At 41.8% G+C, this 21750-nt stretch overlaps 1 protein-coding gene across 14 annotated transcripts in view; it reads left to right on the top strand.

The window, feature by feature from the left end:
* The window catches only part of UNC80 (unc-80 subunit of NALCN channel complex), a 120623-nt gene that overhangs the window by 62817 nt on the left and 36056 nt on the right, over window positions 1-21750 (top strand). For 12 of the 14 annotated variants that reach the window (XM_086896013.1, XM_086896021.1, XM_086896012.1 and 9 more), the window contains 17 exons: window positions 369-476; window positions 1186-1324; window positions 5314-5495; window positions 5871-6002; window positions 6518-6704; window positions 7700-7831; window positions 8326-8469; window positions 9792-9892; window positions 11433-11519; window positions 12271-12454; window positions 13075-13169; window positions 14053-14142; window positions 14515-14616; window positions 16644-16824; window positions 17688-17956; window positions 20453-20587; window positions 21033-21171. In XM_086896013.1, the coding sequence (XP_086752139.1) occupies window positions 369-476; window positions 1186-1324; window positions 5314-5495; window positions 5871-6002; window positions 6518-6704; window positions 7700-7831; window positions 8326-8469; window positions 9792-9892; window positions 11433-11519; window positions 12271-12454; window positions 13075-13169; window positions 14053-14142; window positions 14515-14616; window positions 16644-16824; window positions 17688-17956; window positions 20453-20587; window positions 21033-21171 (2407 nt within the window). The remainder of the gene's footprint in view (window positions 1-368; window positions 477-1185; window positions 1325-5313; window positions 5496-5870; window positions 6003-6517; window positions 6705-7699; window positions 7832-8325; window positions 8470-9791; window positions 9893-11432; window positions 11520-12270; window positions 12455-13074; window positions 13170-14052; window positions 14143-14514; window positions 14617-16643; window positions 16825-17687; window positions 17957-20452; window positions 20588-21032; window positions 21172-21750) is intronic. The other 2 variants (XM_086896018.1, XM_086896009.1) reach the window with 1 other exon arrangement.

Below are 21750 nucleotides of genomic sequence, written 5' to 3'. Positions count from 1 at the left end.
AGAGCAATCATTCTGTACACTGAATACTTGCACTGGTAATTTTTTAGGGGGAAAATGTAAACTTTTTGCCTCTAATTTACTTAACTAAATACATGGGTGTGCCACCAGTGAAGATTACACAGAAAACATTCATATTCTTCATTTGGTTTGCTGTCCTCTGCCTTAAGATTTTATTGGGAAAAGCATAGTTAAAAATAGAAGAAAATTGGATGAGATGTGTTGTCTCACTGATACTAGGCCTGTTGCCAGCTACAGCTCTGATACCAGATGGTTTCTAATATGTGGAAATTCCTCTTGTACGTAATCTCCTTTTTCCACATTTTGAGAACTATAAATGTGAACTCCGCTTTCTTTTTATTTCCTTCCAGTGCTCAGACAAGTCATGCCTGAGAACTCCTTCTCTTAAAAAGAGAGTGATCGATATCAACTTGGAAGGGAAGAAGGACTCTGGAATGCTAAAGTACATCAGGAATCAGGTACTGATTAGGCCATATGCTAGTTAGGGAGGTAGATGTATAGGTGCCAGGTTAAAATGCAACAGGAGTGAAAATATATATGGATCTCCAAGCCCATGTGAAGAACTGTGCCTGAATATCACTCTGTTCAGCCCTACATCTTTTCCCAATCTGAGTAATATGAAATTTAAACCTCTCAAGGAAACATGGTCAAAGAATCCTTTAAACATTTAGCTCCATTAAATCACAGTCTGCATCTCTGGCTTTCCATAGTGACATATGCACCAGAGCTGAGGATACAGAAAACCCAAGAATTCACAGGTATGTTTAACTGCAGCCTATCAGTTTACAGTGTTAGTTTTCTTTGTTCTTGTTCAAGGTTCCTGAAAAGCAACATAATCTTCATAAGCCTGTTCTTAGTGTGAGTTTAATGGACCTGTATCACTGTTTGTGCACTACTTTGGGAGAGTTTGGCTTTCCTTATGTCCTCTTTTTTGGTGTTTTGGTGATGTGAGGGACAAGCAAAGGACTCTAGAAAGTAGAAACACTGACACTTTAGTATATAGGCTGCAAGCCACATTCCCTGTCTGGAGAGTTTTCTGAAGTGATGAACTTGGAGGTTATTAGCGGGTAATTTGCAGACCAAAACCAGGATAAAATCACCGAGTGTGTTCTTCCCTGTGGATGGTTTGCACAGCTCAGCCCTAAGGCATGGCTTGGTTTGTTGCAGGTCATGAGTCTCTCCCCTGCCCCTTTGTCACTGCTGATCAAGGCAGCTCCTATCCTCACTGAGGAGATGTACGGGGACATCCAGCCAGCAGCATGGGAGCTCCTGCTCAGTGTGGATGAGCACATGGCTGGAGCAGCAGGTAAGAGAGGCAAACCCCTCTGCAGGGCTGCTGAGGCTGCACAACTCACTGCTGACCCCAGGACTTTGCAGTTTTGCAGTGGAGGAATCTGAAGGCCAGCACGGGTTTATTGGGGGCTGTTTGGTTTCTGCAGAGTGTTATGTGCTCTGTGGAAAAGAGGTGGTCAGAAGGATCAGGAGGAAGCTCTCTTTGAGGCTCTGGATGTTTGAAGAATATAAAAATTAGTATTTGTATTCGGTTGGGTTTGTAGGCAGAGGAAACACAGTGATTCAGTCTGTCCAGAGTCTGCTAAAGCATTCTGTCTGCTGCCTCATGGAAATGTTAGTACCAATTGTGAGTGCATGCAAAAATGACCCAGGGAATGAGAGTGAAACTGTCACAGCTCCTGTTATGCTACAAGGAAAATTCTCATGTTGCATAGAGACAACAGCATTGCTCATTGAGTACTGTTGTTGTATGGTACTACCTAAATTTTCCATTTCCACCTGGTTTTAAAGTGTACAGATGATTGCTGATGACACATAGTTGAGAAGCATCTTTAAGACAGATGATTAGGACATCATGTACCTGTGAAAGCAGCACTTTGAAATTCTGCACACAGCATGAGATTTATTACAATAAAATACAAAATCACATATGTTGTTGCAAAGTAGTAATAAGAATTTTTCTCCTATGAGCTTGGATCTTCTCCCATGGGAACAATCTGGGTTCAGAGTTTATCCCTTGGCCAAAAGATGACCTAATGACCAGCTGTGAAAAAATAAACACAGTCAGAATGTGTCATAAGAGGTATTTCATTAGCAATTCAAAGTATTAATGCTACTGTAAAGCATGATGTACAATTACCTAGAACACAACACTTCTAATGCACAGTTTTGGTCACTGAAGTAAGATATTTATGTGTAACAGATGCTGTTAGGACAGGAGGAAGAATTAAGAGCTTATATGATATATAGGATATTTATTCAATGGATTCAGATGAAGACTGAGAAGGGATATCTTAACTCTTCATAATGACAGATTATTGGAGAATTTAATTATTTAATTATTATTAATGGATTATTTAATTATTATTTAAAGAAATATCATTTATTAAATATTTAAGAATAACTTGTTAGAGGAGAATGAAGATGGGTAATAATGTTTTATGACTTCTTTCACATGGAAAACAGATTTCTAACCATCAGAAAAGAAAGCAAAAGCCCTTTGGTTTAAGAGCTTATGAAAGGAATTTGATGACATGGCTCAGGAGGTCCTCTCTAGTCTTACTGTCTTGTCCAAACACTCCTAGTCAGTGTGTGCTAATGTGAGATGAGCAGAAATCATGAGCCACAGCCTTAGAAACTGTGAACATCCTTCATACACAGTACACAGTTTACTTAAATAAGCTGCAAATTAATCAAATTTGTTTGTGAACCAATCTCCCACAGCTTTCAAATTCTACTTTTCTCATCCCCCAGCAGGCAAGGAAATGGCTGGAAGATTTCCTCCTTTCACAGGTTTGCATACCTATCAGGGCAGAGGTGTTCTTTCACTGAAGATTAAGTTAGAGACATTTTTAATCAAAAGCTGTTAACAGTTCAAGAGTTTTGAAACTCTCTTCAAACATCATTCCCCTTTCTGTCACGTTTCAATCCAGAACACCAGGCCTTTATTTTCCACAGCTAACAATGAATTCTGCCCTGAAGTACATTGTTTGACCCACACCCCTTCGTGGCCTTCAGGTTTCCCTCACTTTCCCTCACTGGAAAAGCAGATTTTCCAGCAGTCTACTTCTTCCACTGGTGTACTCCACCAGTGCACAGACCACTTCATTTCAGGTCTTTCTGTGCTCTCCCTTTAACCTTTGCCTTTCCCAGGTCAAACGTGTAGACAGGAAGAGAAAGGAGCAAAATAAACAGAAATAATCTGCCTGATGCTGTACACCTTTCCCTGCTTCAAGTCCCTTCCTGAGGGAATAATTTTGGATACTTTTTTAACTCTTTGATCTTAGAGGTCCTTTTCAACCTTAATGATTCTGTGATTCTAATTTAAAAAAATTTGCATGGGTCACAGGGAATGGGATGAAGCTTTGCTGCTCTCCCTGAGGAGTGCTAGCAGCCTCTGAAATAGATCTTCCTTCTTCTCCCTTTCCTGAAGGGAAGATTAAAATCTTCTGACCTCTCCTCTGGGCTCTGTTTCTGTTCTTGGTTGCTTCAGAATGAACTCACACTTTTACATCTGGCCTACTAAGGCTTGTTATAGTCTGAGAAGATCAGAGAGCAGAAGATTGTCTGAGCTGGTAAAACTTCAAGGTCCCCACAGATTTTGAGCAGCACCAGGAGCCCAGGCAGTCAGAGACTTGTTTTCAGCCTTGTTTTCCTGCAGTGGTCACACTGCCTCCCATAAGCACTGCTCTGGAGCCTGGCACCTGCTGAACAGGCATTGAAGAAAAGACAGTGGCAAATATCTTCTTGCTACTGTGGAGGAACAGCCACCAAATCCAGAGAAATTGTCTTTGGTGCTCTGCTTTCACACTGGTCAAAGAAGCCATGGATTCTCTAACACCACTGAACTCCCACAGCCACACTAATCCCTCTGCTCCTGTCTCCTGCAGTGCCCCTCAGACACCATCTGCACTGATTATCCTCCATCAGTCTGTATTTTAATTAATGGCTGTTTATATTCCAATAGGATCCATTGAAACAGCAATGGGTTAGCTCAGCTACTGTTACAAATGGAAATAGGAACTTAGATAAATTCCTGCCTTTTGCCCAGGCCTCTGGCAGCAGACAGTAGCTTTATTGGGGTGGCCAGCACCCCAAAGCTCACTCTTGTTCACAAGTTCTTTAATAAGGCTGATTTGGTCTGTCATAGAATAAATTATTTATTTAATGGACACAAAATTAACAGAAACATGATTTTAAACAGACTATTCACTATTCACACAGCAATTAAAAATAACTATTAGTAGAAAATATACAGTGCATGATAGAAGCACCTTATATTACATATACTACATATATATTTATTACATGTATATACATATATTACATATATATATACATATATGAAGTATATAGCCAGTGAAGAAACAATGCAGCTTAAGATCCAATGGATTTACCACCTAACTGATGATGGGGTACACATAGAATCTTTCCTCTCAATTCCCAGGGAAAGTATCTGTGGAGTCACATCTCACCTCACAGGTGAGAACATCCCCTGTATGTTTCAGGGGCTGTGTGGGAGACTTCTGTCTCTGTAGAAATTTGTGTAGCTTTTATAGACTGTAAAACTGTCTCTCAGTCAGGAATTTCTAGCTTATTTCCTCATATCAGCTGCCATTCTGCTGTTTTGTGTGGTCCTTTGTCTGTTTTCTCTTGGAGACAGACTGGAATCATTGCATGGAGCCCACTTTACTAAGAACTGGTTTCACCCATGAAAATAGCCAGGTGACTTCTACTGGGGCACTGTCTCCTGTTCCAGAGTTTCTGTTAAATCACCCTTGATTAATCAGCACACAAATCACTTAAAAGTAGAACCTTTGAAAGCCAAACTCAGTTAGTCCCTTTACTTCAAGAGATGCTCTTCTTTTGAACAAGTCATGGCTGAGAAGATCGAAGGTGCACTTTATTTTAAAAAGCAGATTTTCCAGAAGAATTTACAAGCTTCAGCTGTAATGCTGTGTTGCTCCAGAAGGTGGAATCACACCTGCTTGGTTTCATTATATAATGAATGAAAAATAATGTATTTCATTATAAGAAATACAATTTTCTCTAGGCCTGGTGGATTGGTGATTGCTATTTATGGAGCCAAGATATGGGGTTTCTTTTGGTGTGGGTTCGTACACCTGCAGTGTTTCTTTGACAAATAAACTTTAAATAAATAAACAAGTAAGAAAGAAAATAAAAACAATAACAAATAAATAAATAAAATTAAATACATATCAATAAATAAACATCAAATAAATTATTGAGAAACACGGGTGATCAGATGCTTTCTCCCTGCAGCTGCCATGTTCCTGCTGTGTGCTGTGAAAGTGCCAGAGGCTGTTTCTGACATGCTGATGTCCGAATTTCATCACCCAGAAACAGTGCAGAGACTGAATGCCATTCTTAAATTTCACACACTCTGGAGGTTCAGATATCAAGTGTGGCCAAGGATGGAAGAGGGAGCTCAGCAGATCTTCAAGGTAGATAAGACACATGAAGCTTAGTGATGACATTTACAGCTTGCCTTGTGGGATGGATGTGTAATGGCAGACTGCCATGAAATTTCCTTTAGGGGAAAAAAAAAAAAAAAAATGATTGTATAAGTCTCACTAGTGGGGGAGGTGACATGAAGAAGTCCTGTATAAAATAGGGAGAATAAAATGGGGACTCAGGTCAGGAGATATATCAGTGAAGATGTGTGTCATACATGGTGTTACAGTCCAGGCCAGTGAGATATAGAGGTGGGAAAAATTGGCAGAGTTAATTTATGTCTTGGGTACTTGTCCTCACATTTAATTAACAATACTGACAATAATAATTTGCTGTAACAAAATGCCTTTCATGGTTTTGTTTAGATTCCCCCTCCAAGTATAAACTTCACTCTGCCTTCTCCTGTGCTGGGGATGCCATCTGTGCCAATGTTTGACCCTCCCTGGGTGCCTCAGTGCAGTGGGAGTGTGCAGGATCCTATCAATGAAGATCAGTCGGTAAGCAGACATCCTGAGAGTAAGCACTGTTTTTTCTCTGTAGAGGTGTGAGGTAAATTAAGCCAAAAGATGTGGATTAACCTCTGAGATTGTCTTTCCCAGCTGGGAAAAAAATCTTGTATATTCTATGTAGGACACAGAACTTTCTACATGAGTATCAAGCTTTTCTGTTTGTTCACTGAGGCACTGTGCTGCACCTCACATCCCTGTGAGAGAAACTAACTCAGATCTTAGGAGCACACTGCTGCTCTCTCTCCAAGAGGATCTTTTCAATAGAACTGCCTGAGAGACAATTTAGTCTGCACTGGTTCACATGGTGTCTCCTGGGAGAAGTTTGCACCAAAGCTTATTGTAGGCTTATTGCCAATAAATCTCTGGTGAATTTTTGCTCAGCTGGTACTAGTCTGACTTCTGTTTAGAAACTGAGTTGCTGAACGTCACTGAGGTGCCAGAAAATCGGTGTGCATCTTAACTAACAGCTTCAAGCTGTGCTTCTTCTCTCTTCCTCCCAACAGAAGTCATTTTCTGCCCGAGCTGTGTCACGGTCCCATCAGAGAGCTGAGCATATCCTGAAGAACCTGCAGCAGGAGGAAGAGAAGAAACGCCTGGGCCGGGAAGCCAGTCTTATCACTGCCATCCCCATCACTCAGGAGGCCTGCTACGAGCCATCCTGTACACCAAGCTCTGAGCAGGAGGAAGAAGGTGTGCTCTGGGGCCAAGAACTGCATTCCAGGAACCTGAGAGCATTTCCCACAAACACAGAGCACTGATTAGTGCTTAGTGATGTCCAGGAAAACTGATTTTTAGTGTTAGCAAAGTACCAACCATGTCCATTTGTTGAAGAGCCCAAGTCGTTGAGAAAAAGGATATTTGAAAATTAGTGAAAAAAAAAAGAGACAAAACCTCAGATATATTGAGAGTTCTTACTGGGTGATAAAGACACTGACCTCATCTGCCCCAGCTTCAGAACTTGCCACCATTTGCCATCTCAAAGCTCTCAGTTTCTTGCAGGATTTAACACAGGAGAATATACAACACCAGGAGTGAAATCTGTCTTTCCCAACTTTGACTCTTTAATAATTAAAGTGTGGGAGGAATTGCTCTTTGGCAGCATCTGTATTAAGAAATGAAACTTAGGATATACTGAATAGCTCCTGGGGTTTTCTACCATTATGGTGAATAGTGGGGGAGTCCAGGTGACCAGACCAAGCTCAGTACCAAACTTTCAGACAGCCAAAGGAACATGACATGAGTCACAATAAGCTTAGTCTGTGGGTGAGGAGTTTTACTGACCCAGGCTAACAGAGCACAAAGACTTCATTAAAGCCATTCCAAGGTTGCAATTAGGTTGATGAGATCTAAACATACACTGGAAAATCTGTGAGCAGAAATCCTAGCTCTTAAGAAAAACTAAGCACCAGCAACAATGATGGTTAACAGGGAGTACATGAAAAGAATGTATGGTGCCAGCTCTGTTACGATGTGATGCACCAGAGCACTGAACACTTATGGACCAGTGTTCTGCTGTTTCCCAAAGCATGAGCAAATTATGATCTGACTGACCTTTGTGTCTTTTGAGTGTTACCTGACTTGACTTTTCAGTGTTCTTCTGGTTTGGTTGTAAATGCTGTCCTTCAAAATATTCCCTGAACTCTGTCAGCTGGATCTGGATTGACATTTCATATTCTGTTTGTCAGTAGAAGAAGTTGCCAACCTGGCCTCCCGCCGTCTCTCTGTGAGTCCATCCTGCACCTCCAGTACTTCTCACAGGAATTATTCTTTCCGCCGTGGCTCTGTGTGGTCAGTGCGCTCAGCAGTCAGTGCAGAAGGTGGGTGACTTCACTTTGGAGCATTCCCTCCTAGGATTTCATTCACTGGAAGCCTTTCCTGTTGACCCATAAAGCTCTGGCATTTCCTTTTGCCAAATATATTCTCAAGCTTGTGCTTCTTTATAATAAGTTACTGCCCTTCATTATTTTATTCACTCCTGCTGTCACAACACTTTCTCTTGCTTCTCACGTTCTCCTTGGGGAGTAGTGCTACAGGGAGCACTGTAGCTGAAAAAAGGGGTTTTATCAAAAGAAACTGGGTTGCCTACAAGAAAAGAAACTTAAATTGAAAAACTACATATTTACAGGTGAAAATTCTTGCTCAAGAAGTTGCCTAGAAGCTCTATTTCTACTTGGAGATAGCAGTAAACCTGCCATGCTTGCACAGTGAACAGATCTTTGTTTTGTGTGTAGAGCCACTAAGATAAATGTTTATCTAGCCTGCCTGGCTAGCAGCACAGTGTGTTCCCTAACTTTTCTTCTTACTGCTCCAGATGAAGAACACACCACTGAGCACACTCCAAACCATCACGTGCCTCAGCCACCTCAGGCTGTGTTTCCAGCGTGCATCTGTGCAGCAGTGCTCCCCATTGTCCATTTGATGGAAGATGGAGAAGTCCGGGAGGATGGAGTAGCTGGTATGGACATTGATTAAACTTGAAGGGATTGTGGCTTAGGGATGGCAGAACCAGTTTCAAAACTATCTGAATGTAGATTTACAATAGAAATATATCTTTGTAGAGTTTTCCCTATTTATTTTCTACATAAGTTGTGTTTAGGGGCTTTTACCCTATCAGGACCCTAAAAAAGCCCCTAATTCAAAAGAAATGTTGAGAAGCTGAAAAAAATCTAGTGGGGGGAGACAAGGATAGTCAGAGACCTAACACCTTTAAGGTGTAATAGTAGAAGCTGTGCTTCTTTGGTGTGATTCAAAGGAAATAAAGAGTTAGAAGAACACTAACTCAGAGTTTACAACATGGGACATTCAGTTTAGAAATTGTTTAGAAGGAAGTTAATCACCAGGAGCATAATTTTTGTTGATTCTTCATGCACAGGGGTTATCAAGCCCTGGCTAGTCAAAGCTATGGTTAACACACCTAGTGTAGGTGACAGTCCTGCCCCAAGTGGGGCTTGGACTGAAGAACTCTGGACATCTATTCCCACTCATATTTTTTTGTTCCTATAACAAGCAGAAAACCACCTATACACAGCCTGAACATTTTGTTTATGGTCTATGATGTCTTTGTAAGTTAATAGTATATTTCCTTGTATTTGTTTTTTTGAAACTGTTAATACATGGTGAACTGTTCTGCTTCTCGTTTCCCATTAATCATGTCAGCTTGTGGTGCATTTGACTTCCCCTTACATTTTGTATTCAATTTTACCTGTATGTAGCCAGCCCCCTAAACAATGTATGTGTGATTTTGTGATCAGGAGATGAGTACTGAAAACAAAATCATGAATAATTCCATGTTGTTGTTAACCTTCAGAGGACTGCAATTAATTGCACTTTAGGGAGTTGATCATCAACACAATTCCCTGCTGACTATCTAATACTGTTCACCAATACCAGATAAAATCACTCAATGAATCACCATGAAATTTATCTTCTGTGCATGAACAAAAAAAATAAATTAATTTATATCTCTCACTTGCTGGATTTTGTCCCTCTGGAGATATGAATACAGTTATTTCTTTATCACTCCTTAACAGTTGTGAAGTGCTTCCTGTCATATCACCAGTAGTTAGGGAAGGTTCAAATATTAGACCTGTGATTATTATTACTGGGATCACTGCACCACTTATCAGGAATTCTGGTGCCTCAAATGGAGTCTTGGGTGTTTCAGTAAAAAATATAACAGAGGAAGAAAGAAGACCAAGAATGTTTTTTTAAGTATCCAAAAAGTTCATGGCTTTTCCAAAAGGCAGCTCCTGACCTGGTTTCCTTTCTCTCTTACAGTAAGTGCTGTTGCTCAGCAGGTTCTGTGGAACTGCTTAATTGAAGACCCCTCTACAGTTCTGCGCCACTTCCTTGAGAAGCTCACGATCAGCAATCGACAGGTACCCTGTTCCTGTCCCCAGGAGGTGTAAGAGCTCCTCAGAGCAGGGGAGCACTTTGTGGGCATCACTGGAAAAGAGCATTTGCTATTACAAGGCAGCATGTCATCATTTGGCTGCAATCTTTGTCCACTGATGTAAACAGGACACAGCTGATTTATCACCACTAAGGATCTGATTTATCACCTCTAAGCCAAGCTTTGAGCAGTTTAGTGAAGCATAGGCAGTGCTGCCTTCACTCATGCCACTCTATTCAGATTCTCTGAATAGACAATCAGAGAATTCAGATTCTCTGAAAGCTGGGCTAGCATTGTGTCTCTGTGGCTTACTAGACTGCTTCAAGGAGCATGGCTAAGATTTATGGAAGAAAACCATACAAGTTCTGATTGTGTACAAGGCAGGGAGATTCTCCATATTGCTTTCTCAACTGCATTATTTGGTGTGTGGTATCAATAGTATCACTGGCCTCAGCTTTCAAGCCACTACCTAAGAACTGACTCTGAAATTAATATTAAACCTGAGAAATGTCAGGAAATTGTTCCTTGAGCAAGCAGGTATTGGTGGACTTACTGTTCCTGAGATTTCTCAGCCACTGCCCACAAAGCTTTTATTAAAGGTTAGAAGGTCACATCTGTTTCATAGAATTATTTGGGTTGGAAGCAACCTTAAATATCACATACTTCCAGCCCCCCACCACTGGCAGAATGCTTTTTACACCAGGCTGCTCAAATCCCCTTTGAATCTACCCTTAAACACTTCCAGGGATGGGGCATGCACAACATCTCTGGTCAGAGAGGTTGTTTGTTCAGTACCTTTGAGAAGAAAGCTGTAATCTGTCCAGCCTCAGAGGCCTCTGAGCCATGGCAATCTGTTTCACCATTTCCTCATATAACCACAGGTACAGAACACAGAGAACACGTTTATTTCCCTGGGAGCTTTTGCTAGGTGTATCACTGGAATGGATTGTCCTGTGCATATCTGTGCCTACAACACTGGCTCAAATCTGCTGTGGGGTTAAAGGATAAGGGCCATAGAAGACATTTGTGAGGCCATCAGTCTCTCTCTTCAGCTGACAGTGAGATTCTGTCCCTTCTATAATCCCTTCACACTCTGAGAAATATCTTAGTCTACATTTAAGGCAGGCAGCCTCCCAAGGAAAGGGAAGTTGGATTCTGCCCACACCTCTCACCCTGCAGCCACAGCTGTTGAGGTGAAATGAGCTAGATTTCACAGATCACCTGGGTAGTCATCAGGGATAATCACAGAGTGCATGGTCAGTAGTGTTACAGTCAGTACGAATTGCAACAGGAGGTACTGGCCTCTCTGAGATTAAATGGGAAAGACACCGGCCTGGAGGCTGTGCCCCGGGCCTTATTTTGCAATATCTGAGAGCAGTAACAGGTGTATGGTTTTACTTCATTTGCTGAGAGACAAAGCTGGGAAAGGGAAAAATGGGAAGAAACAAAGCAAGAAAGGACAAAAAGGAGAAATCTGTTCTTCAGTTTTTGGTGGGGAAAGAAAAACACCTTTGCTTTTCCTCCAGGACGAGCTGATGTATATGCTAAGGAAGCTTTTGTTGAACATTGGAGACTTTCCTGCCCAGACATCTCATATCCTCTTTAACTACTTGGTGAGTAGCTTGTGGGCCTGCTGTGCAGCACAGAATCTCTCCTCTGCCTTCATGTGAGCAAAAATTGCACTTAATTTTTCTTATGCAGCTCATACTTGCTCCTGGTTGTGGGTGCAGGCCGCACCAGGCCTTGCTGACTTCTGGGGAGAGGAAAAAGAACCTTTCTCTTTTTATCAAACCCCTAAACAACCTGTTTCTAAACTGAACCTTGGCCAATGAGTTGAAGACAATTAGAAGGGTCCAAGCACCAGAAACTTTTAATTATTTTACTTAATTTGGGTTTAGAAGGTGCTTTGCTGCTAGGCAGTCCTCTCGGAGCAAATCTAGCAGCTTCTTTCAAGATTGTGGACAAATGTTGTAGATAGGAGGTGAAGCAGACAAGGTTTATCCTTCTCCAGGGAGCCTTCTGTAGTTTGTGAGTTTTCTACATGGCAGCACTTCAGAGCAGGAAGAATAGGAATTTTCTAACTGCAGACATTCTCCCTTTTCCTTATTTGCAGTGGTGCTTAAGGCTATACTGCAAGAGTACATTTTGCCCCCCAATCTCATGATCTCTAGAAAAAAGGAAGAATACTACAGGCAGATTGTTTTTTAATACGTGTAAAATTTCAGGCTGAAAGTTTAATGAGGTTATCCCTCTGAATGAAGAAGGGTAGAACAGTATGGTTATTCTGTGTTTATACAATGCTCTGCACAATTAAAAGAGTGTGTACAACCTGATATTGATATTCCTCTTACTTATCACCTGCAGGTAGGATTGATCATGTATTTTGTACGGACTCCGTGTGAATGGGGCATGGATGCAATTTCTGCCACTCTTACCTTCCTTTGGGAAGTGGTGGGTTATGTTGAAGGACTCTTCTTCAAGGATCTCAAACAGACCATGAAGAAGGAACAGTGTGAAGTGAAGCTGCTGGTGACTGCCTCAATGCCAGGTATGAGAAATAAGCCTTTAAATCTCCTTCACTTCAAAGTTTATGGCCTATTTTACCAAAAAGAAGATACATCAGAACTGGATCAGAAAAAGGCTTGTTACAAATGGCTGCATATTTTAAGGCAGTTTTCCTTCAGCTGAGTGTTCAGTCAGTAAATTCTACTGCTGATTCCTTGAGATTCAAAAAAACCCCAATGCTTTAAGAGCTCTAAAAGAAGCAAACAGAAAGTGAATCAGAACAGAATTTCAACCCAGAGCTTTTTGCCAGCTGGGCTGGCAGAAGAATCATTGTAAAACTCCACCATTCTGACTCTGGGCATCATGAGTCAGACAAGAGATATCTTGCTGATAAACAGGTTTGGCCTTTTGCGTGTGTTTCTTCCTCAGAGCTGACAGCTGCTGCTAAAGTCAGCTCATCCTTTAAGTACCGATCAATTTCTCATTTAACTGTGGAAGTGTAAGAATATGTTAACACTAATTAATAGTTTCAGATAGGACTTGCATAGTCTGTCTGCCTGTCCAAGGATGAATTTCAAGCACCACTCTTCCTCCATGGGCAGTCTCTTGAAATTGAGCTAATTAAAGAGGCCAAGGAAAATGCAACAACTTTTCTTCCTCTAGGCACAAAAACCCTTGTTGTACATGGACAGAATGAGTGTGACATCCCAACGCAGTTACCAGTCCACGAGGACACACAGTTTGAGGCTCTTCTGAAGGTAGGAGTGAGTTTTTGAGCTGGACAAACTGCTTACATTTACCTGCCATACCTGTATGCCAGCAATCCATTCTGCCTGATCATCCTGTTCCAGAGTCAGGGAGGGAAATTCTGCTCACAGGCATGTCTGTCTCCCCGTGAGGGCAGCTTGGTTGCAATAAACAGGATCCCACGTTTAAGGATAATAGAAATGTTCTGAACTCACAGAAAGCCCAAACCTCACAAATGCAACTACATCTGGAGACACTGCAGCTTGGGTATTTGCTATATACTTTTGATAAATACACAAATCATTTAAATGATTTTCATAAACCAAAGTTTTATGAACACTGGAGATGAGAGATTGATGCAGATCAGAGTGAAAATGATGGTTCAGTAGCCACAACAATATTTTGGTATTCAGGAGCTGTGCAGTCGCTTTCTGCCAAAAATGTCATGAACAGTTTTAATTGAGGCACATAGGAAACAGATTTGTAAAAGCCTTTAGTTTGCCTGGCTATGTCAAATTTTACTGGGAATCACATCTCAGTGTTTTGAAGCATCAGAACTTAAGTGTCTCTGCATATCACTAAGTCTTGATAAATACCCAGGCCCATATGGCTCATACAGTCAGGCAAATATGTGTGATATATAGAGACCAAGGTAAGTAACACCAGTCACAGGATTGTGCTCTCAGCATGCCTTGATTATCACAAACATACTCAGCTACTTGATGATTAAAATGTGAAATAAATAATTAAAGCCAGAACTGTGTGCCAGTCTGATTAAGGCATTCATGTTTGTGCCTTTATAGATTATTAGATGGATATTCTTCTTTTGGATGCTGTGATAGTTGTATAAAACAACTGAAAAGCAAAAGGATATTTAGATTTCTTTCTTTTCAGGAATGCTTGGAGTTTTTTAACATACCTGAAACTCAGTCTTCTCATTATTTCTTAATGGATAAGCGTTGGAATCTCATTCATTACAACAAGGTAAGGCAAAGATCAAGTCCATGTGATTTTCTTTTTGTGACTTTTCATCTAGCTCCTTTTTAAACCTCAGGGTTATCTAAAGGAGAACAAACACCCTATAAACGGAGTTCTGTCCTGTGGGAATCACATCTTTAGTTGTGTGTGGTGAAAGATTGGAATTTGAGAGAAGAGGGAAGAGTCAGAAGACAAGAATGTCTAGTTTTCTTAGAAAAGATCTAATTTCTCTTCTGTTTATGCCATTTCATGATGCCTGACCATGCCTGAAAGCCTCTGCCCTTCAGAAAGGGCTAAAGGACCCTTTTTGCCATTCTGTTGAGTGATACCATAGTGATTAGATTTGTTTTAAATACACTTTTTTTCCTTTCCTGGCAGACCTACGTCCGTGATATTTATCCTTTCCGGAGGTCAGTCTCTCCCCAGCTCAACCTGGTGCAGATGCACCCAGAAAAGGGTCAAGAGCTCATTCAGAAGCAGGTATCATACTGCCACCAAATACCTCTTCCCAGAAACACCTTGAAAATAAATCTTTTTGTTCCCTTTTGAAGACACATGCTGCATGCAGATCAAGAGCTTTGCTGGAGAGGTAGCAATCAGGGTGAAATCTGTCTTGGGGCCATATACACTGTACATTATTGTGGGAAGATTGGAGTGGGATGTGGATTTCCCCCCTCCCCAGCTCTGCCCAGCCAGTTTCCTTTAGGTGGATTATTAAAAGGATGTGTGTGAATTTATTACATGATGTAAAATGACTCACCTAGCATCAGTGACAAACAGCCTGTTTTTTTGTTCAGAACTTCTTTCTATGGGGGCCTTGAATTTCCTGGGCTTAGATGGGCAATTGGTTGGGATCTTGGATCTTGAATCACCCAGCTCTCTGACCAGTGATGTGTCTGCAACTTAACATCAAATGGAATTGGCTGGGGGTCCCCTGTTTAGACTTAAATCTAACCTATCCTCGCCTAATCTGAGGACTTGTTTTACTTCTAAACTGGTTGAGTTTGGCCAAATTTATCTGGCAGCTGCAGTTGTGACAGCGAATGTGCTTAAACATTATGCATTTGGTACTAACAGTTGTGTTTTTGCAGCCAAAACCAGCTACTGTAGTTGTGTTCTTACTGAGAGTAGGAAAATATCATCAGGAATAGTTATAAAAGGCAGCTGTACAGCTGCTTAAATGCTGCTGGCAGCTAAAATAATGGAAAATAAAGTCAATGCCATCTCATGTGTGTATGGCACAGAATAGGACAATATTTCATGTAGAAAGTCAATAAAAATCTAGAATTACTTGGGGTCAACTTGGTTGCTTCCAAACAGAAATTACTCTGGTTCTAGGAGATGTCCTACAAATTGGAATTGTAAAAGAGTTTAATTAATACACCCCTACATGATCCAAAAATATTTAAATGGGCTTCACTTTTTTTTCTCAGGGTATTATTTTGCTTTCCACATGTTTATATTTAGAGCACCTAGAACCCAAAATATTTCTGAGGTAAAACTACATTTGCCAGCCTCTCTGTAGTCATGTTGCTGGAAAACATCCCGCTTCAGCAAAGAAAGCAACACGAGTAACCAAGCACCCACTGAGCATCAATCCATGGAAAAGCACTTGCTTTTTTGTTGATTGATTCTTGAATTCTGAGCTGAGTGCACTTCAGAGCACAGGTCACAGCAAGGCAGGACCTGTGAACCTGATCTTTGCCACATGCTTCAAGTTTTGGTTTTGGCTTTGTCCCAGTAGCTATGAGGTGCCTTGAAACAGCTCCCAAAGACAGCTGATTTTGGAACTACATATCACTCTGCCTTAATGGTTACTTTTAGCATCAGAATAGGAATAGAGGATCTAGCCTGGCCAGTCCTATCAGCCACAAGTTCAAAGGAGGCTGGTAGAATGGAATTTGGTGTCCCAGTTGGTATAAAGCGTAAGTGATCTCTGAAGTCAAGCAAGATTTTGCTCCTTTTCAGTAGCACAGAATCTGGTCTCCTATGTTTTATTGACTGCTTTTCTTTTGCAATGTATATACATGTACTTTCTATGGCCAGATGTCAGCCAGACTTATCCCAGAAGACAGATAGAAATTCCAGCTTCTTGCTGACTATTGTCTAAGACATTGAAAAGAGGAAATATGGCTTTCACTTTGGAGTTGGTTTCTCTGACCACCTTGGGGCTTACATTAATCTACAGAAAAACCCATAGCAAAGTTAAAAATTGTTCCTCAGCCACTTAGGGTACTCTGGAAGACTGAAATAGGAAATGTTGTTAGAACCATTTTTACAAACACAATCCATCTTTGCAGACCTGGACAGGAAAACAGTGGTCACATAAATTCTAGCGAGAGGGTGCAGCACTAGCCCTGTGAATTTCATCATGATCCTCCTAGCCATGAGTACAGCATCCCTCCAATCAGAGAAAGCCATAGGAATGAACCTGGGGAAGTGCATATACACTTTGAAGAGCTTTTGGATTAGGCTGATACAGATCTTTGTCTCTTTTTCTCTGCCAGGTGTTCACCCGCAAGCTGGAGGAGGTGGGGCGGGTGCTGTTCCTGATCTCACTGACACAGAAGATCCCCCCAGCCCACAAGCAGTCTCACGTGTCCATGCTCCAGGAGGACCTGCTCCGCCTGCCTTCGTTCCCCCGAAGTGCCATTGATGCTGAGTTCTCACTCTTCAGCGATCCCCAAGGTATGATCCTCTGGCAGCTTTCCTGCAGGGCTCTTCAAGACCCAGAAGGTTTCAGTGAGTGCTTTGTTTGCCCTAGAAACACACAGGCTTGCAGCTTTTCTGGAAGCTGATGAATCCCTTCCTGGGGAAACCGATACAGAACTGTTGGTTTGTAAGCACACCAGCAGAAAGGGCTTTGCTGTTAGAATTCTCCAGACAAGGCTACTTGCTTTGGATCCAAATGAGAATGAATTTTAATTGAGTATTAAAATCATGCATGAGACTACCCAGAAAGGATTGCTCAAAGTCCTTTGCCATCTGCTTTGTGGAAGCAGTCGAAATCCAAGACTGGGTAAATTCTGCAGTGGGGATAAAGAAACAGTCCACATAGAAACTGCTCTGAAGGTAAAGTAGGGTTTCCAGCCTGATGTTAAAAAGGTTAAATAGGCCATTGTCGCACAGTGGTAACCATTGGCAAGTTCTGTACCAGCCCTAAAGGCACTTGATTTCGGAAGCATTATTGTAACTCTGCATCGGTTTCCTGTAATGTGTGGGACACCTGGAACATAAAAACTGAGCATAAATCTGCACAGCCTCTATGTGAGGCAGATGATCCATGTACAAGCTCAGATCTTGCACTTTTTAAGGGAAGAGTGTCCAACCAGCAGATTAATGAACTGTGTGATATTTATCATTCTTCATCTTTATATTGATGCTTTCAGTTGAGGTTTGCCTGTGGGCACTTAAAGAAACACAGGAAGGGTGGAATGATTTTAAAAAGGCAGAAGGATGGTCGTTGTTGTGGGGTGGTTCTTTGCAGCAAGGTGAGGCTGTGGTGGACAGAGCTGACTGCTGTTGCTGTTGATTGCTCTTCTCCCCTGCAGCTGGGAAAGAGCTCTTTGGCCTGGATACCCTTCAGAAAAGCTTGTGGATTAAGCTGCTGGAAGAGATGTTCCTCGGCATGCCCAGCGAGTTCCCGTGGGGGGACGAGATCATGCTGTTCCTGAACGTGTTCAACGGCGCTCTGATCCTGCACCCCGAGGACAGTGCCCTGCTGCGGCAGTACGCTGCCACCGTCATCAACACGGCCGTGCACTTCAACCACCTCTTCTCCCTCAGCGGCTACCAGTGGGTGCTGCCCAGCATGCTGCAGGTGAGCTGTGCCCAGGAGCAACCCCAGGAGCCTCCTGCTGACACAGAACAGCTTCGGGAGAGATCTGAGGAAGAAGTTCTTCCTGGGAGGGTGCTGAGACCCTGGGACAGGCTGCCCAGACAAGCTGTGGCTGCCCCATCCCTGTGAGTGCTCAAGGCCAGGTGGAACAGAGCTTGGAGAAACCTGCTCTGGTGAAAGGTGTCCCTGCTCATGGCAGGGGGTGGAACTGGATGTGCCTTACAACCCAAACCATCCTGTGATTCCTGTGAGGAATTAGCAGGGAAGCTTTGATCTGCTCATGAGCTATCAAACCTCATGAGAGCTTTTAGGCACCCCAAGAAGGCAACTGTGGGATGGCCCAAATTAGCTTTCCTTCTTGAGTAAATTACTAAATTTTCTGTTCTCCTTTGTGTTAGGTAAATAAATGTCTGTTTTCCTTTCTCTGTACTTCCACACAGAAATGGGAAATTTCTGCACAATTTTTGGACCTTGGGCACCTCTCCATGGTTTTTACTTCAGGGATGGCTGAAGTTTGGGAAATAGCTGAAATATCTGGATTTACTACTTGCTAATCGAAACTAAATTACATTCACTTTTAAAGTATGAAAATAACTCAAAATATTTATGAAAAATGGCATGTTGCCTTTTCTTGTGAGTGATGAAAAATATTGGAAGTGTCAGAGGTGGAGTTTCTCTTTCAGATGAACAAATAGGCGTCTTTTCCTGTTGATTCTTGAAAAAAAAACCCAAAAAAGAAAATTTAAAAAATAATTATTTGACAGATAGAAAGGATTATTTTGGTAAGGCTCCAAGGCAATATCTAAATAGAGATTTAGTATTATAATGCAAATATTATTGTGCCCTTTCATGAAAAGAAGAATCCCTATACATTTAATTTTCACATAGTTAATGGAGAACAATAATTAGAACCAATGATTACTTTAGCTATGTAAACAAGGTCTGTAGTAGTTGGAAAGTCTGATATCCTGCCTGACATGATTAGATAAGTATGAATTGAATCCAGGTCAGCATGGGTTTATTAATGAGAAACAAGACATTTTGAAATAAAATAGCCTAATAACATAATTTGAAGTCCTCAACAGTAACCATTTAGTCCTGCAAAGGATTCTCCCTTCATTTTCACTTCATATTGAGAGAAATTAGTTTGTAATTCTTTCCTATCCTCACCCTCAATTATTATCAACTACTGAGTTATTAAAATACCACTCCTGGGAGGTGAAAAAGCAGTTCCAAAAGAAAATACTAGTGTTTCTGAGCCTGTTTGGTTTTGCAGACTTTCATTTCTCTGTGCCAGGCACCCAAGGCCAGTTGGTTTGTTTGTGGTCAATTCTTTTACCACTCCTGGGCTTGATCCAGCTGCCAATTGAAGCGCAGTTCCTGGTGCATACATACAAATTTCCCCACACGGCTCTTTTTGTCACGTGTTTTTCCATTTCCCTTGGTAAAATGCATATACAGTTAATTATTTCCCTTTTTTTAAGGAAAATGTGATGTTGTTGGTAATTGACAGGCCTTGTCCCCATGCTATAGGGTTCTGGCTGTATGAAAGCCCTGCTGATTTCCTCAGCCTACCAGAGCACTGAGAAGTCTCTGCAGAGGTCTCACAAGGAGAAGCTGTTCTTGGGAATTCACACTGTTTACATAACTGAGAAACAAATCCCACAAATTGGCAACATATCCTCTGCATGGTTCAATGGCCAGCCCTGAAGGAAATGCCACTCTAAAAACTTAAAATATTTTGAAAGTGGGTGGCACTGTCACTGTGCTGGAGGACAGAGCAGAAGTACAAATTATCATGACAAACTAGAGATGCAGTCTGAAAAAATAAAGAAAAGAAAAAACCCAAACCAACACGCTGTGTTGGAAGTAACTGATTTAGTGGCATGTCTGCAGGACAGAATGTTGGAATTATAGACCTGAATCCAAACGTGAATCAACAGCATCCTTCTGCTGAAGGATAGAAGAGAAAAATGTCTCAAATGCCAGTCTGGGGTGACTATACAGATTTGTATCTTGTGAAAAACATGGAAAAATTCTGCTCTCATCATCAGCGGTCCTGACTGGAAGTACTGGCTCTATCCAGCTCAGAGAAAGCATCAGTTAACTCAAGAAACTGCAGGGAAACAGGGATGTTCATGTAGAAAATATGTCTTGTGAGAAAGGACAGGAAGGTTTGGTTAGCTGAAAAATATGAGGATTCAGAAAGAAAGCACTAACTGGCTTCTAACAAGCAAAGTGCTTCTTGGAAGGAGAGGGAAGGAACTGACCTCAATACGTAGGACAAAAAAGAATGTTCAAGAATGAAAAGCAAACCTGAAATGCATTGCCAGGGAGGGTGGTCAAGTCTCCATCTTTAAAAGCGTCTTAGACCAACCTATCAGGAATGACAGTGCTGTAGTTGATTCAGTCTGGGCTCAGGAGGTGAAGAGTCCTTCCTCTGGAGCCGTGATTCCACGTCCTTTTCCATGTGCTCAGGTGTACTCCGACTACGAAAGCAACCCCCAGCTGCGCCAGGCCATTGAGTTCGCGTGCCGCCAGTTCTACGTCCTGCACCGCAAGCCCTTTATCCTGCAGCTGTTTGCCAGCGTGGCCCCTCTCCTGGAGTTCCCTGTGAGTAAGAGCTATTCCCTTGTCCTGGGGGGCAGGCACCCCCAGCTGTGTGTGTGTATCCACCCCACATCAGAGGTCACAAGGAGAGAGCACTCGGTGCTGCACGGAACCAGCTCCCCACTTATTTCTGCACACTTGGTGGAGCAGGGTGCTGAGACAGCAGCAACAATGACAATAATGAATTATAACTCTTTAAATGCAAATCCATTCTCAGAATCCAGCAACAGGAATTCAAAGCTTAATACCAAGTTTTAGTATACATGTGAGGGCTAACACTAGATTAGTCATGTTTTGAAATATTCATTAATTATCAGTCTGTTGAGTCAGGCAATGCTTACTGGTTGAAAGAAATGAACTCCATGTGGGCCCTTTGTGGAAAACAAAGGTTGTCCACACCTCCAGATAAACATTCCTGGGCTGACATTAATTTCTCTTGTTGGAACAGGATGCTACAAACAACGGGACCAGCAAAGGAGTGTCAGCTCAGTGCCTGTTTGACCTGCTGCAGTCTTTGGAGGGAGATACTCCAGACATTTTGGACATCTTAGAGCTGGTGAAAGCAGAAAAGCCTCTCAAGTCATTAGGTAAAGCACCCTTTATTCAGTAATTCTGGTTTATTGTTTATTGATTCAACAGACACTTGATGCAGCATGATTTCTTCAGAGCCCTTCTCTTCTTTAGGAATGTTCTATCTGTTTCCTGTGCCTCATGGGGCTTTTAAGATTGGCTTTATCACCATCATCCTTTTGATATTTTCTGCAGGAGGGGAGCTAATAATTAATTTTATTCCAAAGCTACTTTTTTTTTTTTTGTTTTAAGCCTTCTAGTCTCTGACTAGCCTCTAGCATTTTGAATTTTAACTTGTGTGAGTGAAGAATAAAGATGCCTAATAAATTATATTATGCTGACAAGATTAGTGTCATCCTCTGCTCTGCTCCATATGCACAGGAAACAAAAGCATCCTCTCCCGTGGGCAGACTGTGACTAGTAGATGATGATGGATACAATTCAGACATCCAGCAGTGCTGAGCTTCTGGAGGGGGTGTTGATTTATCATGAAGCAGAATTTATGTGTCTGTATGGTGTATCCAGGACATTCTGTCTCTTGATAGCTATCCATGCAATCCTGCGTTTAAGAATTTGGCTGGTTTGTGATTTTTTGC

Source organism: Cyanistes caeruleus, chromosome 7 (genome assembly GCF_971803275.1).
Source record: "Cyanistes caeruleus chromosome 7, bCyaCae1.hap1.1, whole genome shotgun sequence".
Classification (NCBI taxonomy): domain Eukaryota; kingdom Metazoa; phylum Chordata; class Aves; order Passeriformes; family Paridae; genus Cyanistes; species Cyanistes caeruleus.
The sequence above is the reverse complement of the archived record's forward strand: the minus strand, read 5'-3'. Positions and strand labels throughout refer to the sequence as shown.